At 49.9% G+C, this 18,534-nt stretch overlaps 1 protein-coding gene across 2 annotated transcripts in view; it reads right to left on the bottom strand.

Moving 5' to 3' along the window:
* SLC22A23 (solute carrier family 22 member 23) overlaps window positions 1-18,274 on the bottom strand; it is a 187,695-nt gene extending 169,421 nt beyond the window's left edge. Inside the window, exon 1 of one of the 2 annotated variants that reach the window (XM_030929162.1) lies at window positions 17,132-18,274. In XM_030929162.1, coding sequence (XP_030785022.1) covers window positions 17,132-17,785 — 654 coding nt within the window. In that variant the 5' untranslated portion in view covers window positions 17,786-18,274. The remainder of the gene's footprint in view (window positions 1-17,131) is intronic. The other variant, XM_010361796.2, reaches the window with a different exon arrangement.
* Window positions 18,275-18,534: the final 260 nt, after the last annotated feature.

Raw genomic sequence — 18,534 nt, 5'->3', positions numbered from 1 at the left:
GGCACCATCTCGGTTCACTGCAACCTCTGCCTCCAGGGTTCAAATGATTCTCCTGCCTCAGCCTCCCAAGTAGCTGGGACTACAGGCATGTGCCACCACACACAGCTAATTTTTCATGAAGATTTTGATGACTCCAGGAAACAGAGCTCCAGAAACCAGTAAGCCCCAGACAGGCTCCTGTGGGAACCCATCACCTCCTTGCATTTCACTCCCTCTGGCCAGATGGGCTCCAATTGAACATCTTTGTTGCGTGTTTGAAAGCAGCTCTGAGAGTCAGACATGGGCCCCCGCCAGGACACCCAGCTAAGTCTCCTCTGCCACCACCGTTGTTGACAGCCCTGTGCTGGAGGCACCAAGAGCATCAAGAACACTCAAAAAGGAAGGCAACGCTACCAAGTCCAGGGCCAAGAGAGTGGGACAGGCAGACAGTGCTGTGATCACATAAGCAGGACCCATCCTGCTGGGGAAGGGGTCGCTCTGGTGACCTAAGGGGGGGGTCCAGCTAATACCTAGCACACTCACTTTCCGAGCCAGCAAAGCCACGAGGTGCCTGCCTCGGCACAGGTAGCAGATGTTTTGCTAGGACTAGATGATCCATCAGGCTCGCTGCCTGGGTCCCTGGAGGGAGCCAGCCCGATCTGTTACTCAGCAAATGTAAACAGTGCTTATGTTCAGCTCTGGCCTCCAGCGCTTGGAGTCTGTGTCCCACGGGAGAGCTCCAGTTTCCTGCTGCTGACAACACTAAAACCACCGTAATAGGAATTAATTATGGAAAAGGCTAGTTTGAATTAGAGACATTTTGAAAATAAGTACCTTTTACTTCCAAACAGACGTTTCCTTTTCTAGTAATTAACTGTTATTCTAAGTAGAGGTTCAAAGGACCTACTTCAAGGAGTGACTTGGTCATTAGCAACATTCATTCCTGCATAAATACACTCTGGCCCTTTTCCCAAACATGCTTTCCCAGGTGGGCTGAGCTTTGTTTATCCCATAAGGAGCTCAGCAAGCCCTACCTTCACAGAGGGCAGGGAACCCTGGCTGCCTCGTGGGCATTCCCAGCAGGATGAAACGCCCTCGGCCTGAACACCCATGTGCCCCGTAGGGCGAGTTAAAGAGCAGATGTCCCACTGTCCCTCCCCACAGGCCTGGCCATCTGTTGGGTGTGGTCAGGAAATACAATGGATGTTTTTATTAGTCTAGACCAGGGTTTCTCAAACTTGGCATATTTGGGGCCGGATCATCCTTTGTGATGTGGATGGTCCTGTGCCCTGTAGGATGTTTAGCAGCACCCCTGGCTCTACCCACCAGATGCCAGGAGCGCCCAACCCCCATGCCCCCAAAGGTGTGACAACAACAACAAATGTCTCCAGACATTGCCAAGTGTCCTCTGGGAGCAAAATCATACCACGTGGAAATTGTCCAGAGAACTTCCTTTAAACGATGGATGCTGGGGTCCTACAGGCATTTCCGAAAGCTCCCCAGGGTGACTCTAAGTGCACTGGAGCCACCATAGCCCTGGACGAAGACGGGCCAGTTCCACATGAAGAAAAGGCTCTGTGACCTACCTAAAGTTCTGAACAGCAGTGGTTTCAAGACATAATCGACTCCAGAGCCCAGTATGATCCGCCCAAGTTTGATTAGTTGCCATTTCAGATAAGCTACATAACTCTTCTTAATCTTCAACAGCTCACTGAAATGTGACGTTAGGTTTGAGCTGACTTATGAATCTGTCCTCTTTTCTTCTTGTCATCCTAGAATTAAACCATCCAACCTCACCCAGATGAGAGCAAAATCCTTTCGCCACCTCCTTACTGGCACCACGCAGGAAGTGTTTACAGAGTGCCTGCTAGGCCCAGGGGCTGAGGATATATATTCGGGCCAGGACAGCAGGGGTGGGAAATGGGAAGGGAGGAAGAGGGAGCCAAGAAGGTCTGAAGGAGGCAACAGGACGGAGGGGTTGACTCTGGGCTAAAAGAAGAGTATGGGGGAACACAGAGCATTGTCTGGGAAATCAACAAATAGGTGGGTGGAGCTCTGAGGTCCCTGTGGGGATGATGGGGACGGAGGCAGGAAAGGCAGGCAGAGACCTTGAAACCGACCACCCAGGCCCAACTTCATCTTAAAGGTCATGGAGAGCCACGGAGGATTTGAAGCAAGGGAGTGATAAAGAACCGCTCAGCTACAGTATCCAACGACCAAAACACTGGGATTTAGGGAAAAGGCATAGATAAGATCAGGTGCCACAGGAGAGAGCCAGTCCAGCAGGTTGGGGAATGCACAGGCCTAGGGCTTCAGGGAAACACCCCGGGTGCAGATACATATCGGAGCTGCCCTGCTCAGGGTGCATGCTGGAGCTCTGCTGTCATGTCCCCTCAAAACTCCAGTGTTTAAGCTATAACCCCCAGGACCTCAGAATGTGACCGTGTTTCAAGAGAGGGCTTTTAAGGAGGGTATTAAGGTCAAATGCAGCCATTAGGGTGGGCCCTGATCCAATTTGGCCGGGGTTCCTATAAGAAGAGGAGATGAGGACGCAGAGACACACAGAGGGAAGACCGTGTGAGGACAGAGTGAGAAGACAGCCATCTACGAGTCAAGGAGACAGGCCTCAGGAAAAACCAACCCTGCTGAACCTTGGTCTTGGACTTCCAGCCTCCAGAACTGTGAGGCAATACATCTCTGCTGTTGAAGCTGCCCATCTGTGGTACTCTGAAGCCCTAGAAACTTACCCAGAGAGGTCAACTGAAATCCCTGAGCAATTGTGTGGGGTCTAGCATCAGGCAAGCCTGACAGCCCCTGCAGGGGAGAAACTATGCAGTGCTGGGCTGGGGCCTGTAGGAGGCAGGAGCACTGGGCACTGGGCAGAAGAGGTGCTCTGCAGGAGCTCAGACATGTCGAGAGGGAGAGGGCTCTGGCCCCCGGGTAGGACGATGGCCGTATTTTGTGATAGGGACTTGTTCAGGTGGTTTTCAAGAGGCATTGAGTAACATGGGTGTATCCTGGAGGTACAGCGCCTCAGGGGCTGGCTTGAGGGGCTGTAGACAGACCCCTTGGGTAGACACGAGCCCTTCTCTCCTGGATCTCTCCCATCAAGTCCTAAAATCTCATTCTTCTATCATTTCCTTACTTACAAAGTTCAGGAGACTCATTGTCTACTAGAGGAAAAAATCAAGCTATGTCCAAGGCTGATGCTATGGCTTTGTAGGGGGGCCTTGCGGGGTCAGGACCCATACCCTCCTCTAGGCCACATCCTCTCTGCACCCTGCACATGTCCCTTCCCTGTCTTCATCAGCTCCTCACAGAAGAGGTCCTCTCTCAATCCTTTCCACTGCCCAAACCCAAGCCCTCCTTGGGGATGGCTCAGATGCCACAGCCCCCGGGCTTCCCTGCCCACCGACAAAAGCAACTCCTCTGCACCCCTGCACCTTGTCCTGTTCTTGGGCCAAAGCACCTCATGGTGCACCACATCTGCCTTCCCGGGATGTGCTCAGTTCACCTCCACACCCTCGGCTCCCATTCCCTGCCCCGCTAGTCCTATGCCACATGCCAGGGATATTCAATTTCCCAACTGTCTCCGGCTACATGAAGAGCTCCCTTCTCCAGGGCAGACATGGTCTTCTACCCATCTGCGACACCAGCCCAGGGCAGATGTTCTGGAGGAAGATCAGGGACACCACGCGAGCGGCTGCAGCACTGCCTCTGAAGGGGAGGGCAGGGGAGGGATGGAGGGATTGTCCGGAGCTGTCTTCAAGAAGGAGGGCATCACCCAAGTTCCCAGCCACACACGCACCATGGCCATGGGGTAGAGGCGACCCAGGTGTCCGCCGATGGGTGAACAAACAAACAGAATGTGGTGCAGGCACACAATGGCGTATTCCTCAGTCTAAGGCAGGAAGGAAACGCTCACACACACTGCCACATGGATGAGCCTTGACGACATCAGGCTGAGCGACATGAGCCAGTCACAGAAGGACAAATGCTGTGTTACTCTATTTACATGAGGTACCCGGAGTAAGCAAATTCAAGGAGGCAGAAGGTAGCATGGGGTTGCCAGAGGAGGGGAACGGGGAGCTAGGGCTTCATGGGGACAGTTTCAGTTTGGGAAGATGGAATCGTTCTGGAGATGAATGATGGTACCAGCTGCACAACAATGAGAATGTACCCAGTGCCACAGAACCGTACCCTGAAAAATGGCTAAAACAGTACATTTTATAATTTCTAGTTTTACCACAATTACGAATAAAGACAATTTTTTAAAAGAGTAGGACAAAGACAACCCACTTACTGCAGACGCTAAAGTATATCCATTTGAGAACAGTGGAGTTCTTCAACACGTAGCAATCAAGGGCGCCCAATTTGTAAAGCATCTTGTAAACATACGCAAAAGGCAGCTTTTCATCTAATCTGGGAGGAAACACTCTACAGTGCAAATTACGATGCTAAGTACATAACCCGTCCATAACACAATATGACCACTGAGATGCTTGTGGTTGTTTTAAGCCAGCATTATCTCCTTTGCACCTATTTTAAAAATGTTTCCAAGAAATAAAGCATGCCTGTTGGCTAGTTGAATTAAATTATATAAAGGACTGACCCCCCTCCCCACTTTATAAAAAACACAACAAAACAAACCAAAAAAACACCTGATCAACACTTAACTAGCATTCCTATGAGTTAACATCCTTAACCACACATCTCTGTGACGCAGCTCTTTGGTTCTCCTTTCAGATAAGTAAAACAACTGTCTCAACTTTGAGAGAGTAGCACTTTCAAACGGAAGACTGCTCCCTGGCTCCTTCATGCCGCTGCACACCTTGAGCTAACCAAACATCCCAAACAAAATTGGTTAGGGCTTTGTAAAGCTGTTCCCTGGGAAAAGCAGGCCCTCAAAAAGTGTGTTTCGCTTTTGACCAAAAGAAATCTAGAAAAAGATATGAAATACAACGAAGGAGAGGCAGAGAAGTTGCTGAGAAACAAGACAGACAGACTGGGAGAGGCTTGGGGAAACCCTTGCTTAGCTCTGCAGTGGTGACAACATGCTTTGTCAATAAGGGACTCTGCATTTTTATTTTCCATGGGGACTTGCGAATTATGTAGCTGGCCCTGACTAGAAGAAATGTTTGGAAAGCAGGAGACTGGCCCTGTGTGAAGGCAGGGGTGGGAGTGACAATTGGCAACACTGTGTTGGTGACCTGTCCAACGGCTCCTTCCAAGCTTCCTGGGTGATCTGGAGCTAATATCTAAGGCCATGTTTAATTATTCCCAGAAGAGAAGCCTCAGAAGGTGTGTTCCTGCTAAGTCCACACTCAGCTCAAGTAGCCAGCAGGTGAGTTACATCCTGAGTCTCTGGGAGAGAAGAGAATACTTTGTTTAAAGCATTTAGTGGTTAAATCGTCAATACTCAATTACCCTCAATTAATTGCCAGAGACATCTGCCTATAAACCCTTCCACCCCAGCTTGAAGAACAGCCGGAACCATATCCTGTCACACCATTTGAAGGAGTCCCCAGCCCTGGGTAACCTCATTCCCTGCTCCAAAACCTCCTTTTCCTCACCCCAACCCATGCTGGGCATCAGATTTGCACCCAGGGAGCTGGTGTTGGACAGAGAGATGCTGGCCTCTGTGTTGGCCATTGCTTGGCCAGGGATCACATGAGCAGAAGCATCAGGCGAAGCCAGTTTGAAGCGGGAACCGAGCTCACTTCTGGAGAAAAGGATGAGATGATATGGCTACTGAGTGTCCTAAAAGACACTCCCACCCCACTTTGTGATCTCAGATCCCACCCTCCACCCCCTGCCCTGCATCTTTCCAAGAAATTCCTTTTATATTTTGTTAATGTAATTTAAATTTGTTTTAGTTACCTGTAGCCAAAAGAGTCCCAAGAGAGGTCTGACAGGATACAATACCATGCAGATGCCATGGACGGGCGAGTGCTGGCGGTATCCTCTCACAGCAATGGTTTATCTGAGAGGAATCCACGTCATGCACTCAACAGCCCCTGCCCTTTCCTAGACAAATAGGCCCTTGTCAATCTCTAGGTCACTTGTGCGGAGAGAGATCTGCCCATCAATAGTGACCAAAAGAACAAAACAACTAAACCCCAGCCTGCAGAAGATTAAGGTTTTTACAATACTGGGGTCAAAGTCCATGGCCTCCCATAAAATCTCAGCTGCAAGTGGGAAGGGGCCCCAGCCCTTTCTCCAGTTTTCAGCTTTCCCCTAGCTTTGCTCTGAGCTCTGCTGCTACGGGCTCAAAGTCACCATCAACTCCTCTCTCAAATTCCATTCTCTCTGAGCCCTATTTTCGCGCAGCACACCCAAGCCAGGCTTTCAAACACATGAAGCTCATCTTCCACTAAATGGCATAAACTCAGATTTCTGGCCTGAGAACTCCAGGAGGCAGTGAAGAGCCAGGCAGAGCCCCACTCTCCCGGCCCCGGCTAACCAGGCCTTGCCTACCCAGGAAGGTCCCCTCCTTTCTGATCCTGGCCTCTCTCTGAATCCTGTGGCCCAGTGACCCGTTTTGTTTTCAGGTTGGAACTCAGCACATAAACAAACCCTGTGGAGGGTGCTTTTTGGTGGGGTTCCTCCCATCACCCTGGATGCAGGCTTCCTGTCTGAAGGGCATACCTAGCTCTGAACGTCACCAGTTTCTGGGCAACGGCAGCAGACACCTGGCAGCGCCCAAGGAATAAATCGTTCTTCCAGGTGTGGCCTTCAGCTCCTCCCCCTCAAAGCGCTTCTCAGGTGACTCACCCTGGTCATCCTCACCCCACCAAGGGGAGGAAGAAAGGCACCTGAGGCTTCCAGGGTGGGGGCTGTTTGCCAGGCACGTTGGGGTGGGGCACGCTTCCCAGTGTTCTGCCTCTGTCCTCACAATGTCCCTCAAGGTCAGGCAGCACTGACCCCATTCTACCGTTGAGGAAACAGGTACAGTAATGCTCCAGGAGACAGATGCATGACAAGTGGCAGAGTCGGGCCCTTTTTTTTTTTTGAGACAGAATCTCGCTGTGTCCCCCAGGATGGAGTGCAATGGCACCAACTTGGCTCCCTGCAACTTCCACATACCAGGTTCAAGCAATTCTCCTGCCTCAGCCTCCTGAGTAGCTGGGATTACAGGCATGAGCCACGGCACCCGGCCACTCTTGCCCTTTTCATGACATCAAGTTCAGGTGAGTTCAGACATTTATGGTGTTGACCTCATAAAGTCAAAGACCTTCAGGAGGGGAGAGGGACAGACATCCTTCTAATCAGGGTCCAGTGAGGGCTTGGATAAGGGGACAGCTGGTTGCCATCCTTCAGATGGAGACTGAGCTGACCTGAGGGATGAGCGGGAACCAAGGGGCTGAAGGAAGGAGGGAAGGGGCTCGGGCAAGTGGAATAGCATTAGCAAGGCACCGAGGCAGTAAGAGAGACTGGGCTGGGAACTATACACAAGATGCCCCCTACAATAAGGAGGAGTGGCAGGGGAGGAGAGGAAAGGCACGTGACGCTCAGGTCTGAGGGCACCCTTGCTGGGTGCTGCAGTGACTGGGAGCTGTGGAAGGCTTCAAGCAGGGGAGCGATGTGGGCAGGTTTCCCTCTTATTTCCTGTCTCTTGGGCCTGTGGTGTTAAGAGCAGCAAGACAAGACGGGGGCCTGGCTAGCAGGACTAAGAAGGCAGAGAGTAGAGAAATCTGCCCAGAGAGGTGGTCTGCAGAAGCCAACCCATGCAAAGCCACAGCAGAACTGTCCAGAAACCCAAACATACAGCAACCACCATTCTCAAGAACAACGGGAGGGTCACCTCTGAAAGACCCGTGCCAGGGAGAAGTCACAAGGGGTGGGAGCCCCTGCCAGCCCTTCCTGGCCCCTCTCCCATGGTAAGGGCCACTCTGGAGCAGAGGATAAGGAGAACTGGATTCAAACCCTAATAGGCTGGTGGCTTTGGACAAGCCAATGGCCCTCCAGCTCAGCCTTCTCATCTAAACTGAAGGCTCGGACTAGATGATCATACTAAGCATAGCCATGCCTAGGACACTCTTTTACCTAGACTAAGCAATTAGCAAAGGCAAAGCTGGCTCAATTGGAAGGCAAATTCTAGCCCTGTGGTTTCACATATCTGGGTCTTTCAACTGTGTGGAAATTTAATTAGCTTCCTCCCTTGTTGAGTAGGAGGGCAAGAGAAAATGCCAGAACACTCCAAAGGCTCCGTGTTTTCTATCGACAGCCCTAGGAACAGGCTTAGGCCCCCTTGTCTGGCCTCTGAGCTTCCAGTAGGACTTCCCACCATTCATCCCCAGGACCCCCGTGCAGACCAGCATGTCTGCTTCCCAAACAGGCCCAGCTTCCTCCAAAACCTCTGGTCAGGCTGCCTTTCCCTGTCAAAAGCTCTCCTCCCTCCCCTCTGCCTATGGGTGGCTGCAGAGCCCCAAGTGTCCATCGTATGTGCAGTGTTTGGGCCCAGGCCATCTTCTCATTCCACATGCCCTCCTTTGAAGCCCTCCATTCCCAAGGCCTCACCTCAGCTGGCCAAGGGCATCTCCTTGGTATCTCCCAAGAGTGTCTGCCTCCCCGTCAGCCCTGGGATAACTCAGCATCTTCTACAGGCCTCGCTGGCTTTCTCCTGTGCACTCAGCACAGCCTCCCCTCCTCCACCACACGAGATCCCACTGCAGCCAGAAAGGTCTTATCAAAAATATGAATTCTGACTGCATCATATCCCTTATCCCACTTAATACTCTTTGATGGTTTTTCTTTGCTCTGAAATTAGAGGAAAAGTTCTTAGCACGGTTTATAAGCCGTCACCACCCCCCTTTCCCGTATCAATTGCTATCAGTTCCAGGCCCTGCATGCACAGGGCCTTTGCAAATGCCATTGCTCTCTCTGGAAAACACACACATCTCTCCTCTTTTGCCTCTCTCTCTACCTCCTACTCAAACCTCAGCTCTTGTCTCAGATGTCACTTTCTTACACGGACCAGTCTGTCTAGGTCAGGGTTTTCTTGTTGTTATTCTAGTCTCTCAATCTTTCTACACACTTAACTCAGTTTGTAATTAAAAGATTATTACTTGATCGGTTTGGGTGTGCCTTCCCCAGAAGTCTCTAAGCTCTATGGAACCTGAGCTGTCTACTTTCACCTATCATTGTATCCCCAACACATAGCACAATGCTCAGCTCAGAACAGGCACTCAAATCTGTGCAAAGGAAGAGAGAGGAAAGAAACTTTTTTCTTTTTCTTTTTTTTTTTTTTTTTTGAGACAGAGTCTCACTCTCTTGCCCAGGCTGGAGTGCAGTGGCGCGATCTTAGCTCACTGCAAGCTCTGCTTCCTGGGTTCACGCCATTCTCCTGCCTCAGCCTCCCAAGTAGCTGGGACTACAGGCGCCCACCACCACACCCAGATAATTATTTGTATTTTTAGTAGAGACGGGGTTTCACCGTGTTAGCCAGGATGGTCTCGATCTCCTGACCTCGTGATCCACCCACCTTGGCCTCCCAAAGTACTGGGATTACAGGTGTGAGCCACTGCACCTGGTCTCTCTCTCTTTTTTTTTTCTGTTTCAGATAGATGGAGTCTCACTCTGTTGCCCAGACTGGAGTGCAATGGCACAATCTCAGCTCACTGCAACCTCTGCCTCCTGGGTTCAAGCGATTCTCCTGTCTCAGCCTCCTGAGTAGCTGGGATTACAGGCACCTGCCACCATGCCCAGCTAATTTTTATATCTTTAGTAGTGACGGGATTTCACCATGTTGGTCAGGCTGGTCTCAAACTCCTGACCTCAGGTGATCCACCTCCCTCGGCCTCCCAAAGTGCTGGGATTACAGGCGCGAGCCACTGTGCTGGGCCAAAAAAATTGTTTTAAGTGGCCCAGGGTCACACTCATTAGTGTGATAAATGTTTATCAACTGGCTCTATGAAGAAAAAAAACAAACCTGGATCTGTACTGTTTGCCAATTCCTATGGTGTAAATGCTCCCACCATGGTGAATTTCAAGCTGCCAGCATGACATTACTGAATGTGAAGTTGGATAGACACGTGCAGTGGGCTCAGAGTCAGTAGAAGCCAAGCTGGCTCCCACACACCACCCATTTATGGCAACCTCAGGACAAAGATTCAGAAAGTCCACCATGTTTTTAAATGACACCAACTTTTGACTCAATCCTACCTTGGACTAAGACCAAAGTAAAGGCAACTTGCAAAAAATGTTGCTGACAGAGAGGGAGAGGAAGACAAAGAGTGAGAGGGAGAGGGAGAGATCTGCAGATGGTTCAGAACAGGAAGATGAAGAAGGAAAGGGAGACCTATGACCTGGGAAGACTGCTATCTCCCAAACGGAGGTGAAAAGGCTGCTTAACAGCTGGTTAGCCTCTAATCCTTACATTACTAAGGGCCACTGCCAAATTAAATGTTTAGGATGTTGTTACGAGCAAGTTAAAGTCTGCATGAAATGCTGGTTATATCCTCTGACCTTTCTGGCAATTTATCCTAATAGCTCAGTAAAAGCAAAACAGGTATCTCCAACCCCAAAATAAAGAAGTTATAAGATCATAAAAATATTAGAAGAGAACATAGGATTTCCCCCCAGTCTTCCAGGAATCTTCCAAGCCTTAAATCTAACATAAGAAATAATTAAAAAGAAGATTAATTCATATAACTCTAACCAAACCGTAAGTTTCTACATAACGAAAATATCCTATATATAATTTAAAGAACCAAACTCGAGGAAAATGGTTACGAGTCATCCAGAAGGGTTAATTCACATCATAAAGTGCACCTTTAAATACATAAGAAAATAATGCTTCTCACAGCATATACACAGACCTAAAGGCAAAGGAAATGAAGAGACAGTTCAAAGAACAGGAAATATGGATGGCTCAAAAACTTTCAAAAAGATGTTTAACTTCCTTCATAATAAGAGAAGCGCAAATCACAACAACCACCAAATACAATTTTTTGCACATCAGACTAGAAAATATGTAAACATTTGATAAACCCCTGGGTCAAGGAGGGTGTGGGGAACAGGACTACACACATTATTAGTATAACTGTACATAGCTAAGATTTCTACACAAAACACTCTGACAGTACCTATCAACGTAAAAATGCAGGCTACTTTGACCCACTTCTAAAACGTCTTGCACATGTGCAAATGTCTGTGTATGCCAAGATTTCAAGATATATTGTGAATATAACAGCAAAGACTGGAGACAAACTCAATGCTTCCTCAGCAAGTGATTAGTTAAATAAATGGCAGCCCAGTCTGACAATGGAATACTATGCAGACATAAAAAAGAATGAGTACCTCTATGTACTGATGTATTCATCTCCAGCATAAGTTAAAAAAAAAAAAGGCAAAAAACAGTGTTTAGTGTTTCTGAGACAAAATATATAAATGAAAGTAGAACATTTCTGGAAGGGTATGTGAGAAACTGCTAACCATGGTTGCTTCTGAAGAGGGAAACTAGGGGCAGAGACAGAAAGAAATGTTACTTTTACTCTATGCTTTCTGTACGATGTACATGTATTACCTACTATAGTCAAGTTTTTCAAATAGATATGCATGAATATCCACTGTTGTTGCATATACTAGACAAAAGCCACCACTGGAATGACCTCAGGGTAGTCAGTTCAGTTGTTTATTATTCTTTTTGAGATGGAATCTCGCTCTGTTGCCCAGGCTGGAGTGCAGTGGAGCGATCTCGGCTCATTGCAACCTCCGCCTCCCAGGTTCAAGCTATTCTCCTGCCTCAGCCTCCCAAGTAGCTGGGAATACAGGCGTGAGCCACCATGCCCGGCTAATTTTTGTATTTTTAGTAGAGACGGGGTTTCACTATGTTGGCCAGGCTGGTCTGGAACTCCTGACCTCGTGATCCGCCCGGCCCGGCCTCCCAAAGTGCTGGCATTACAGGCGTGAGCCTCTGCACTCAGCCGTCAGTTCAGTATTAGGTAAAGAATTTAAGAACTTTTAATAAATCAGCAAAATATCATGCATTTAAAATGTTTCGGAAGAACTGGACAAATACTTTTGATAAGGTATCAAGAAAATAGTGGATTCCATTAAATGAACACTTTGATTAGAACTATAAAAACAGGTTTGTGTGTAAGGCATTTCAAAAGTGAAAAATAGTTATCATATGATAACTAGGATCATGGAATTGTGGGCTATTTTTAAAAGTGTTACTGTTGCAATGATATAATTATTTCTAGTCTTAATTAAATTGTACTTAAAGTCACTTTAAATAACTTCTACTCTTTAGCCCTAGAAAAAGGATACAAATTACTTCCTAGGATATTTAAGCAACTTTCAGGATAAGGGTCAGAAATCTTTGCAAATTCATGAGAACAGAGGAAATGCTACCAGAAGACTGGAGCTGGACAAACATCCTACACTTCAAATACAGAAAAAAACTGGGCTTGGGAAGTTCAGCTGGCATTGATTATTGGCAAAAATTCTAGAGATTACTCAAGAAAGTGATGAGTATTAGAAATCAGCGGATTCACTCGGAACAATGAAGGATACACTGTACAAATTATTATTATTTTTTGAGACAGGGTCTCACTCTGTTACCCAGACTGGAGTTGCAGTGGTGCAGTCTCACTCACTGCAACCTCTCACTCCCAGGCTCCAGCGATTCTCCTGCCTCAGCCTCCCTAGTAGCTGGGATTTGAGGCGCGCGCCACCACACCCAGCTAATTTTTCTAGTTTTAGTAGAGATGGGGTTTCACCATGTCAGCCAGGCTGGTCTCAAACTCCTAATCTCAGATGATCCACCCACCTAGACCTCCCAAAGTGTTGGGATGACAGGCGTGAGCCACTGCACCCAGCCTGTGCAAATCATTAAGAGCAATATTTGTAAGTCCACGGAGTTTCTTTTTGTTTTACCTTTGTTGACTAAGATCTCAGAAGTATCTGAGAATTTGGGCTGCACAGGGAATGCTGGTGTGGGAGAGGGAAGCCAGCTGAGCGGGGCTGCAGACCTGTTTGTCCTTAGTTCCCCAAAACTTGCTGTCTATGTGACTTGGAAGGAATTTGATTCTTTTCTGCAAGGCACTGACAATACCTTTCAACAGAGCTGGGAGATAAAATGCAGAGCTTATGAAAGTCATTGGAAAGTTGAACACAGATGGTCCCCGACTCAAAGCGGTTCGACTTGATGATTTTTTGACTTGATGATGGTGTGAACATAATACACATTCAGTAGAAACTGTATCAATAAGGGCTGTTTTATTCACCAGAAGTGAAAAACACAATGGTTGTGTGAGTATCTGAAGTACACAACCATTCTTTTTCACTCTTAGTACAGTTACATTCCATAAGTTACATGAGATATTCAACACATTATAAAATAGGCTTAGTGTGAGATGATCCTGCCCAACTGTGGGTTAATGTGAGTGTTCTGAGCACAGCTAAGGTAGGCTGGGCTAAGCCAGCATATTCAATAGGTTAGGTGTATTAAATGTATTTTCCACTTTCAATATTTCCAACTGCTGAGGGGTTTATCTGGACACAAGACACAACCCCATCCTAAGCAGAGGAGCATCTGTACCTGGTTCTTATACAGAACACATGGCACACTCAAATGTGTGTTCAGTGACTTAAAATCCATGATTATCACTTGCTATTAGTCTGGCTGGTGGCTCACACCTGTAATCCTAACATTTTGGGAGGCTGAGGCAGGAGGACTGCTTGAGGCCAGGAGTTCAAGACCAGCCTGGGCAATATAGCAAGACCCCATCTCTGCAAAAAATAAAAATAAAAATAAAAATTAGCCAGGTGTGGTGGTGCATGACTGTAGTCCCAGCTACTCAGGAGGCTGAGGCAGAAAGATCACTTAAGCCTGGGAGGGGGAGGTTTCAGAGAACTGTGATCGTACCACCGGAGACTGGCCTTGGGTTATTATTTTTAATTAAAGAAAATAATGTATATGAAATGTTTTATCAACTGTAAAGGGCTGCACAAAAGAAAGTGACATTAGCGTTGTCGTCATTTTGAAGGCACTGCAGATTCTGCAATGCAAATTCTGGTGCCGATAACAAATACCGAGGCCAAGGCAAAAAATAAAAACACAAAGATCCTAACAGGAGAGATCCAGAAACTCAAAACGATTAAGATGAAACCTAAGTCATGGTCATGCTACATGAGCCTAAAACTGAGAAAATCCTGACTTCATCCACCACTCCCAGGAAACCAGCGTTGGTGGGAGCTGCTGGGGGTTGGTGATCACGGTCTGGCAGCAGAAGTATGTCATGTCTAGTTTAAGCCTAATGCATCAACTCTAGGTTGCAGTAGGGGAAGGACCGTATCCACCAATCCCCTCTTTGGGTTAGAACACAGGGCCTGGCTGAGTTGCTTTCTGGGTACCATGCGTAAGAGACACACATGCCAACCAGAGCAGGAAGTATGGCAAATTTTTATACATATAGAATAGCTTAACTACTGCAGATTTTTCAGCCGGGAAAGAAGCTATTGAAAACACATTTTATTTAAGAAATAATTTAAAAACACAATTGTTCTGAGGAGCAAGTGGCACAAATAGGCATGAGTTAACCTGAGTTTTATTTACCAAAAAGTGTACCTCCCTGCAAGGAGGAGCAACTACGGGATGGACTAGCTGCCTTGTTAACCAAGTGCTCCTTTCCCATCGATGGAAGTGTTCAAACTAGGATGGATAACTTCATGTCAGAGATATCACACAGAAGGGGAGAGAGGTTTGTCAGCCCTAAGATCCCTCTTAACTACAATAACCTGGGATTCTAACTGGCTTGACAGTTTCATGTGTGTAGGTAGGTGCTAGGATACCAGCAGCCACATGAGAAAGAGGTCCTGAACTGTGCCTGGTAGCTCTTCTGTCTTCCTCTCCCTATCTGGCACCTAGGGACAGAACAGTGCATACATTGTAGGGCACGCACATGCTAAAGGATACATGCTAAATACAGGATACATGCTGAAGACAGCATGAGGCTCATTTGCAAGGGAAAGATCATGGAACAGAGCAGGAAAGAGGCACAAAAGGCAGCTTCTCAAACCCGAAGCTTTCATTTGCTGAGAGAAGGCAAAGGCTCCTTCCACTTCTGCTTCTACTTGGGACACGGGCTGACAAGCACCTGACCCCTAGAACTTCTGCACTCATCATAGTGTATATCCCACATTTGTGCATCTGCTACAGTATTCAACATACACAGCAGCACAGGAAAAGTCTGCCTTCCAACAGGCCAAAATGTGCTTGAAAAGCTCTTTGAAGCATTTGTTATGTGCTTAAAACACACAGAACACTGGGAAGGCAGTCTTTTATTTAGATCTTTTTTGTCTGTGAAAATCAATATGTCCTTTCTAGGCTTTACTGTATAAGAAAATGTGTGTCTAATTATTGTTCCCAGGTTTTCCCTCTCAGTCTGGCCCAGTAACTGCAACTGTCATCAAGCATCACCCAAAACATGCCACACACACGAGTGCTGTCTGTGCCCCTCTCAAGTGCTAATTTAGAAAAACTGCCCAGCTCTCCAATATGCCTCCATAGTCTGCTTTTAAGAACTATTTTTGTTCTCTCCTCCCACCACGCATGGCTGAGTGTGAACAGCTGTTTCCTGGGTCCTCACTGCCAAGGTAATGGCACTCTATCCCACCTCATCACTTTCAAGTTCACCTCTGCTTTGACCCCTGGACACAGCACTCTTCACACATACTCACTTTGATCCATTCTTCTCCCTCTGCTCTAGAAAGGGACTTAAAATAATAATGTTGCCAAATCCTCAGTCTGTCAGACATACACAGTGATTTAAATAGTCATTGTTCTTATTTTTTCTGTGCTGCTAAACCAAAAAAGAAATATCGCCCTCCTTGAAATGAAAACAGTCACAGAAACACCTTTAGAAAGCAGGGGGTAGGAGGCAGGTGGGATCAAGGTGAACCCAGCTAGAAGGACATTACCCCATTACCTTGCAGGGCAGCAGGGGCAGCTCAGTGAGACAGTTCCCACAGGACAGAGCATTTCTGGCCAGGTTGGTACAAGATTAAAACAATGATTATGATGATGTAAGAGTTTCATCTTACACATCCATGAGCTACAACTGTTAACCAATGCACAAGGGGGTGGAGGTTACATGCACACTGACTATTTAAAACTGTCCAATTTCATACATTTCGACAAAGCATTTAAAACTCTGCCAGAACTGCCCAGAATGGGTAGGGGAGTGGGGTGGGGGAGAGTCTATATTTACTTTAAAATGTGAATTATTTATTTTAGACACAAGGAGCAAAACTGCAAATGTCTTGATAGCTCCTATATGTTAAGAATAAAATTATAGCTGTCTAGGGCATTGAGTGTCCACCATTACCCACTCTGTGTTTAGGCCCTCACACTTGCCTTTCAACTCCCTTCTGCTACATTTCACACCATGCAATACCTCTGCAAGGGACCTTTAGCTACACGACTCAGAGGACAAGGTGCTTGTTTCAGCTAAAGCACAACCCGTTCTCAGTGCCTCAGCCCAAAGCAGCTGCTGTGTAAGAGCAGTGACAGCCCAGGAACACCCAAATGACATATTCTCCACGTCCTTCCTATACTGTCGTGATGTTTACTGAAGTGCTGAGAAAACATTGGAGGAGACGCTGGGGCAGTAAAGTCTAAAGTCAGATATCTTTGGGGGAGGACTGAGCATGGGGTGCGGGTTGGAGGTTTGCAGGAGTCTTTGCTTCTCTGGCTCTCCAGTTCTTTAGCGGGCTTTACCTCTGTCAAAATCAAGTGCGAGATGGGAGACTACTGCTTTGTGGGAGACTCAGGGACAACTAACCGGGCAGAACAGGGCCGTGGTCGCGGCTCCCCCAGCAGACCTTGAACGACGCCAGTCCGACTCCTCCAGAGCCGGCTGGTGACAGGTCAGCTGCCTCGCCCCGAGGGTGGGGGAAGGGCGCGCTTTCCATCCGCGTACTGGGACAAGCAGTTTGGGTGCAAACTAGTAAAGGCTATAGCGCTCCCTTTACACCCAAGTAAAGGGATGTGGTTTGGGGGACGGAGGGAGATTAAGCCAGTGCGGAATGCCGTACACACACTCTAGCACCACCACTTTGGGGACTTCGGGTCTCCCGCTGGCTTGGGCTTGGACCTCGATTTGCATAGAGAGGGTCGGAGGGACTGGGCGGCCGCGGCCCTTACCTTGCTGACCACGTTCTGGACGAGGCCGGCGCGGATGCCGTAGTCCCACGCGTGGCAGTCACAGTTGGAGGCGTTGTCCCCCTTGTCCGGAGGGGATGGCAGGGGTGGTGTGTCGCCTCCGTCCGCGCCGCTGCTGTTGCTCCGGTTGCCTGCAGCCTCCCAGGGGGCAGTGGAGAAGGGGGTGGTGGGGAGGCTGGTCCAGTTGCCCATGTCCCCCCCCCGGCCTGTGGTGGTGACCCCCGCCAGCTCGGTGCCTTTGCCGGCCCCGCGACACCAGAAGTTGGGCTGGTCCAGGAGGAACGAGTCCGAGAACTGGCTGAAGCCGATGAACAGCGCCGGGATCCAGGTGAGCAGCACGAGGGTCTTCTGATAGCCCCCGCCCAGGCCCCCGAGGAAGGGCAGCACCGACCCGTCATAGTCCAGCAACAAGAGGCTCGGGGCCGCAGCAGCCGAGCAGCAGCTCGAGTGCGGGCCGCCTCCAGGATGCAGTGGAGGCAGCGGCTGGATCTCCGCGCCGCCGCCGGGGCCCGCGCGTCCCCCGAGGGGCGCTGAGGCCGCCGCGTCCCCAGGCGGCAGGGAGCCGTTCTCCTCGGCCGGGGCCGGCTGCCGCCCGGGCCCGCCGCCTGCCGCCTCGCGCCGCCGGTCTATGGCCATGGCCCGGGCCCGCGGCTCCCGCAGAGGCGCATAGAGCGCGGCGGAGGTTCCGCGGGCGCCCCGGACACAGCGCGCCGGGCCAGGCGCCTGCAGCCGCTGCCGCCGAGGAGGGCCCACGGCTCAAGAGAGAGCGCTCGGCGGCTCCGGGTGCGTCAGGCCGCCCCCATGTCACCCGCCGGACCCCGCGCCCCGGGCGCTGTGGCCCCGCTCGGGCGCCGGGCAGAGGCGGGCAGAGGCCGGCCGGGCCCTCAGCCGCCGCAGCTCATCGGCTCCGCGGCCCGGGCGCCGGCTGCCGAGCCCGCCGCTCTCCGCTGCTCCGCGCCGGCCGCGGCAGGAGGAGGAGCCGGGCCGCGCCCGGCCCGCGCCCTTGCCGGCGGTTCAGGGCCCTGCGGGCGGCGGTTGCGGGCGGCCGTGCGGGCAACTGCTGCTGCTCCCGGGGTGGCCGCGCTGTATTTCTCCGACTCCGGGCGCCTCCCGGAAGCCACGAGCTTGGGACCCAGCCTGCCGAGCCGGCCGCGCTCTCCGGCTTCTGGAGCCGGCCCCACTCCTTCTCCTCCTCCTCCTCCTCCTCCTCCTCCTCCCTGCGCCCCGGCCCGCCCCCTCTCCCCCCGCCGAGGTGGAGGTAACCGCGGCACCTGCTGCGCTCGGCTCTTGCGCGCGAGCGCCCCCTCCAGCCCGGACGCTCCGCCGCCGCCCGGGATCCACGGGAGGGGGGGCGGGGGAAACGGGACACCCCGGGCCCGCCTGGC

This window comes from Rhinopithecus roxellana, chromosome 4, assembly GCF_007565055.1.
Source record: "Rhinopithecus roxellana isolate Shanxi Qingling chromosome 4, ASM756505v1, whole genome shotgun sequence".
Taxonomy (NCBI): Eukaryota; Metazoa; Chordata; class Mammalia; order Primates; family Cercopithecidae; genus Rhinopithecus; species Rhinopithecus roxellana.
Note: the sequence above shows the minus strand (reverse complement) of the source record. Positions and strands in the feature narration are given on the sequence as shown.